Raw genomic sequence first — 7,156 nt, 5'->3', positions numbered from 1 at the left:
GAAGAGATTGAGATTGTTCGCAGCTTTAGTTTGCTTGGCTCCACGGTCAACACTGTTGGCACCAGTAGCCAGGAAACTAAAAGACGTATTGCAATGGGAAAGTCTGCTGTTAGGTACCTCTCCAGGATACTGAAGAGCAATGGTGTCTCTCTGGAGGCTAAGGTGCATCTGATACAGGCCATGGTCTTTGCACTTGTTAGCAGGTTGTTGTTGTTGTTAAGTGCCATCGAGTCGCAGATGACTCATAGCAACCCTATGAAGGAGAGTCCTCAACGCTTGGGTGCCTTTCATCCTCTCTCCAGGTTCATAGGGTTTCCGGAGGCGAGCTATTATGGAAGTGGATGCCACTCCTCCTTCCAAGCTTGTTTTAATCGGGGAGCTCCATCCCACTCTGTCTGCATTGGGTAGCCAACCATTAAAGCATTTGATACATCAGTGTCACAGTGTTCAGCATCACAGCAACCAAAAGTGACCATGGTATGGCAACTTGTACACCAGGACTATACAACCTAGAGGAATGTCTGAACAAAAACAATGAAAGACAGGCCCGAGGGCCACGGATTAAAAGTCACCCACCTTTGGCTTGGTAGCATCGCTTTTTGTCCACTGGGCCAGCTGATCTCTCTCTCAAAGTTGATATTATTGTGTTAGCAGGTTAGAATGAAGAAATGTTTCCATTATTGTTAAATCTTTTTTTGTTTGTTTTCTTATTGTGATTGTGTTGGTGTGTGCCATCAAATCAGAACTGACCTATACCTGACTCTCCAGTGGGTTTTCAGAGGCAGTAAATTGCATGGGAGGAGACTGACATTCTTTCTCCTGTGGAGCAGCTAGTGGATTCAAATTGGATGCCTTTATGATTGCAGCATAGTCTCTTACCATCAGGCCTCCAAAATTGTTTTCTTGGGAAATATTATATATTTTTAAATTGTTCCTCATCATACAACTTAATGCTAGAATGCTCTGATGGCCTAGTGTTAAAAAACTGCACTGCCAACACAAAGACCTGCAGTTCAAATTCACCATCTTGTCCTGAGGAGAAGACTGAGAATTTTCCTCCCAAGTGATTTACTACTTATGAAAGCATGTTGGAGTCTCAGCTATGATCCCGTTCGTAGTCAATAGCACACAACAACATAATTTAGTAATAAACAATAAACTTCCAGTAATGTTTGGAACTGTTTTTCATTCATCATTTATCACCTATGCTTATCACAGATATTGTCAGAGAAGAATCCTTCAAAACAGTTCCTTGGTCATTTTAATGGGTTGATCTCATTTTAAAATTAGTATGTGTTTTCCTTTCTGGCACAATAAGTTATCTCATGCTCATATTGTTTTTTTCCATGTCTTCTTGGTCCAAGAAACATCACCAACCCCTCCAAGGAATACTGAGGGAAATAATTGTTTCTGAGCCCTTTTAGTGGCTCAATCTTTTCTCTCCCTTTCCATATTTGTAATAGGTAGTAATATAGCTCTCCCAATCTTCCATCTATGTAATCACTTGCTCAATATCTCATTATACAAAAATTAGTAACATAATCACTAGTTTATACCACTAAAACCAAACAAAAATATCAATGTAGAGTTCAATAGTTGTTAATAATTCTTTTCCCTTTGGGCTGTGGGTATTATACATAGTGAAGTACTTATCTTGTACTGGAAGTTATAACCAGAGTAATAAGGCAAGAAAGGAAAAGAAAAGGTATCCAAACTTGAAAGGAAGAAATAAAACTATCATTATTTACAGATGAAATGGAAAAACTAATCATCAATTTTATATGGAAAGGAAAGAGACTTTGAATAGCCAAAGCAAATGTCAATGTAATTTTACCCTAAAAAAGAACAAAATAGAGGCTTTAAGTTTCCTCATCTCAAAACATATTATACAGCCACAGTTATCAAACTGATCTGGCACTAGTTCTATGACAGATGCACAATGGAATAGAAATGAGAACTCAGAAATAAATCCCAGACAGGAACACTGCACAGAAATAAAATGCCAAGACACATCATAACCAAACTTCTAAAAACATTAGAAGCTAAATACACAGGGGGGAAAAATCATGAAAGCATATAGAGAAAAAATGATACATAACCAGTAGAGGAAAAAGGATTCAGATGAGAGTGGGTTTGTTATCTAAAATCATGAAGACTAGAAAAAAAATTTCAAGAGTTGAAAGAATAATCATCTATGTATTTTACTCAAACCTGAAAACCAAACTCACTGCCTCAAAGTATCTTTCAGACATTAGGAGTAATTAAAGGCAATTATTCTCCTTAATTAGGGATAATTAAAGATTAAAGAATTTTTTTTAAATTAGGAGGAAGTTTGACTAGACTATAGGATGATAAACAAACATGAGAGTAAATTGAATTAACTAACTGCTTAATGAGTTTGTTAATTTACCAGTGATGGAATAAAAAGTATGCATCATCTGCTGTTTGTATACATATGATGTACATATACTATATATGAGAAATTTTAAAACTTCTTTTTATAAAAATGAAAATGATTTATCCAGATAGATGCAGTATTTATATACTTCACTTGGAATTACACTGACAAGCTATAAATGTATATTATAATACGTAGAGCAACCAGTGGAGTGCTGATGGCTTTGTGGTAAGGAATTGCACTGCCAACGCTGTTTGAATGCACCAGTTACTCTCTGAGAGAAGGATGGGCAATCTCCTCTTGTGCTATTTGCTGCTTCTAATAATACACTGGAGGATCATCTGTAAGTCAGTTTTAACTTGATGACACACAACAACAACAGAGCATCCACTTTAAAAACTGTACAAAAAGATATCTTCAGAGTCACTACGGTTGTCAGCTATGAGTCACTTCTGACTCAATGGCACACAACAACAGAAAATCTAGTATAAAAACTGTATGAAAAGACATCTTAAAAAATACTATTGTGATGTACCATCAAGTTGGGACCAATCCATAGCTGACCAGTGGGTTTTCACAGATAGTAGATCAAACGGGAAGAGATTGCCTATCTTTCTCCTATTGAAGCAATTGGTGGATCCTAAACATAAGCCTTTGGGTTGGCAGCATAACTCCTTTACTACTAGGTCACCAGAGCTCCCTTCAGAAGCACTATAGATTAAATGAACAAAAAAAACCCCAAATCCACACTGTTGTAGAATTTGTTTGACTCATAGTGACCCTCCAGTGAGATTTCTGAGACTGTACATTATAATTAGAGGCTAATGCTCATCTCTCTCTCTCTCTCAAGGAGCTTCTGATAGATTCAAACCATGAGAAACATGAATAGTTTCAGTTAGCAGTGTAACCACTACTGACTGCACCACCAGAACTCTCTTTAAAAGAAAAATGGAATTATAAAAAAAAATTCATTAAACTCAAGGAAGTCATGGATAAAAACAGAGGCACGGAAATATGAAACAAATACTAAGATACCAAGTTTAAGCTGTAGCTCAGAAATAATTGACAATAAATTATTTATACCAATTAAAAAACAGATATTTTCCCATTTTGTGATTGGATTATTAGTCTTTTTCTTGTGAAGGCTCTAGAAGATAAGGAGGCTGAAGAAATGGGAAATGTTCGATAGGGACTTGAAAAGGTGGGGTAATAATGTTGTTGTTGATTGCCATTAAGTCGAGCACGACTCATAGCAACCCTATGAACAAAAGACCTGAAGCCTTTCTGTAACTATCAACATGTATCAAAGTTCATAGAATTTCTGGAGGTATATTGCTTAGGAAGTGAATGCCACTCCTGCTTCCAATGGGTGATAATAGGCATAGATAAATGGTAATTAATTATATAAAATATATATGAATGAGTGTATAAAATACAAGCACATGCATGAAACATGGTGTATATAAATAATTATATGCAGGCCAATTAAAAAATTGAGCAGACATGTACAGACTAGAGTAAAAATTCTATTTCTTAAATGTATAGGCAAATATAAATAAAGCAAGAATGACTATATTAATACCACATAAAATTCACTCGACAGAAAAAAAATTCCTGAGGAAAAACTAATGCTAAAAAGGTCACTCCACCAAGAGGACATTTTATTTGTGTACCATTGAATTGGAATGGACCTGTAGCTGACCCTTTAGTGGGTCATACAAAGAAGATTACCCCTTTCATCTGGAGATTAGCAGGTAGATTTGAACTTCATACCTTTGTATGTTGTTGTTGTTATGTGCCGTCGAGTCGCTTGCGACTCATAGCGACCCTATGTACAACAGCCCTAAACTCCGCTCTGTCCTGTGCCAATCGCACTGTCTCTGACACTCCCATCCCAATTATCCCAGCAACGGAATCAATCCACCTCAAAGAGGGCCTTCCTCTCCTGCGCTGTCCCTCCACCCTCCCAAGCATGATGTCCCTCTCTAAGGACCGGTCTCTCCTCACAACATGTCCAAAGTATGTTAGACGGAGCCTCAGAATCCTTGCCTCCAAGGAGCCACCCGGTTTAACCCTTTCCAGGACAAATCTGTTTGTTTTCCTAGCAGTCCATGGTATTCTCAATACTCTTCTCCAGCACCACAGCTCAAAGGCATCAATTCTCCTTCTATCCTCCTTGGTCATTGTCCAACTCTCTGATGCATAACAAGTGATTGCGAAGACCATGGCCTGTATCAGACGCACCTTAGTCTCCAGAGAGACACCATTGCTCTTCAGTACTTTAGCAAGGTAATTCCTTACCACCAAGCCATGAGAGCATCAGACTAAGAGGAAATAGCAATTTTAAATGTGTTTGCATTAAACAACAAACTTCAAAATATGAGAAGCTAAAAATTTATACACCTGGGTGAAATGTATAAATCTACAATATTGTTGGGGACACTAACAATTGACTTAAATAAATGCCATTCCTGTATTTTGAACAGACTAAGGTTGATGCCATCGAGTGCCATATCTCATAATGAACAACAGATCTGAACCCTGTCCTATCCTGTGTCAACCTCACAATCTCTGACACACTCAAGCTCATTACTGCAGTCACTATGTCAATCCACCCAGTTTAAGGCCTTCCTCTCCTCCTTCACCCTCCCTCCACCTTTGTGGATGTCCTTTGCATTATGTCCTTATTCAATGAATAGCCTCTTTTAGCTAAATGCAAGTATGCAAGATAAAGCTTTACCATCCTTGCTTCCAAGGAGTAATCTGGCTTCACCTTTTCCAGGATACTTCTGTTTATTCTGACTCATCCTGGCCCTCTATTGGGTTTCCAAGACTGTAAATCACACTGGAGGAGATGGCCTATCTTTCTCCCATGGTTTCCAAGACTGTAAACCTTCACTGGAGAGAAGACTGCCCATTTTTCTCTCATGGTGGATTAGAACCATCAAAGAAATGTACCCTTTGAATTGGCGGTGTAACTTTCTACAGTCTAGGTCACCAAACTTCCTAGTTTATTTAAATGCTAAGCAAAATACATTAAGGACATAGCAGAACTAAACAACATCTTCAATCAACAAGATCTAATACACATTTTCAGAGCACTCTACCGAATACATTATTTTCTTTCAAGTGTCCCTAGAACATTTACCAAGAGATTACTATTTCTTTGCCATAAAACAAACCTTCTGGTGGGGAGGGGTGGGAAGGGAGAAAATTGTGGCAATGAATGAATGGAAATCCAAAACCTCCGTAAAAAAAAAATTAAAAATTAAAAAAAAACCCCAAACCTTCAAAATTATAAAAGTATTTTATACAGAGTATATTCTCTGACTATAATGAAGTCAAACTAGAAATTAATATTAAAATGATAATAGGAGAGGCACTAACCTCTCTATTTATTTTATTTTCTCCTACAACATTGTTCCATCAAGGTTATCACATCAGGACCCACTTTTAAGTCCTTTTTTAAAATTGGATCCCAACTAGTGTTCAATATCTTAGCAATTAGTGTTGGATTTTTTTCTTTATGGGTATGGATTTGATTGTATTTTTGTCTAAAACCTCTTTCACCATCATATTTTTTGCTTGGAGCATTTTAAACTTGCTTTTATTCTAATGTTACTGGATGTTTTCACGGACTTATTTGTGGTTTTTTTTTGTTTTTAGCATTAATGAATGGTCAGAAAATGTCACGTGCAAACACTCTACTGTAGATAACTGCAATTGCCTTGTTTTATTTAGTATTGAACAAAAATTAACAAAGACACCAAATGACAGTGAGTTTGTCAGAGAGCAGTTAATGACTTGAGAAAGCATGGGCATGAGTAAATGATTGAGCTAATCCAGTTTAAGGATACTGAAGAATGACTATTTCAGAGGCACAAACTTGTGAAGAAACGAAGTATATGTTAAATGAATTGCAATAAATCCAGACTAGATAAAATTAGTCTTGAGAGAAATTTTAAAGTCAGATACTTGAAAATAATTTGAAGAGTTACTATATTTTCTGGTTGAACCAAGTGGTCAGTGATAGATATAATTATTGTAGAAATTTACCTAAAAAGAAGAACTATTCCATTTTTAAGTACTCCAGCAAACATGCTCACATTTTCTAGAACAACAAAAAAAATCTGAATGTAAAGTATATTTTACAGCATCGCTTACCTTCCAACAGCAAATACAGTCAGCCCCACAGTAATTTTATGATTTTTGTAATAATTTTTCAAGACTTTTTCATTATAAGTATTATGCCACACAACCGGAGCTGACCATTTGGTAATCAAGTTTGTGTGTGCACTGTAAGAAAGAAATAACATTTTGAATAGAATATCTTTTAATAAAACAGTAAGAAGTATTAATAATGCATAAATTCTTGGATCTGGTTGCTACTTTCCTTAATCATGACCAAAGCCCTTAATGCTTATGATAAACTAAATTAAGAAGTTATCATAAAGGACCAGATCATTATAAAAGTACACTTATGAAATTGTTATATTGTGATTACAAAGTCCTTGAGGATGTATAGTTTAAATGTCTACCACATATTAAGAAGTAATTTCTTTTATATATAGGCTCAAATATCTAGGCCTTAGGATTTTGACATTGGTTAATTTTAAATTAAATTTTAATGAAAGTTTATAAAGACTTTGGATTTCCATTCATTCATTGTAGCACATTTTTCTCCCTGCTTATCCCTCCCCTCAGTTGGTTTTTCTCTTTGAAAAGTAAAATAAATAGATGAATGAATGACTGAATAAA

At 36.1% G+C, this 7,156-nt stretch overlaps 1 protein-coding gene across 1 annotated transcript in view; it reads right to left on the bottom strand.

The window, feature by feature from the left end:
• The window catches only part of LOC102854707 (N-acetyllactosaminide alpha-1,3-galactosyltransferase-like), a 23,438-nt gene that overhangs the window by 2,711 nt on the left and 13,571 nt on the right, over positions 1 to 7,156 (bottom strand). Inside the window, exon 3 of the mRNA XM_006890747.1 lies at positions 6,563 to 6,694. Within this exon, the coding sequence (XP_006890809.1) occupies positions 6,563 to 6,694 (132 nt within the window). The remainder of the gene's footprint in view (positions 1 to 6,562; positions 6,695 to 7,156) is intronic.

This window comes from Elephantulus edwardii, unplaced genomic scaffold (assembly GCF_000299155.1).
Source record: "Elephantulus edwardii isolate Elephantulus edwardi_28Jun2011 unplaced genomic scaffold, EleEdw1.0 scaffold00092, whole genome shotgun sequence".
Classification (NCBI taxonomy): Eukaryota; Metazoa; Chordata; class Mammalia; order Macroscelidea; family Macroscelididae; genus Elephantulus; species Elephantulus edwardii.
The sequence above is the reverse complement of the archived record's forward strand: the minus strand, read 5'-3'. Positions and strand labels throughout refer to the sequence as shown.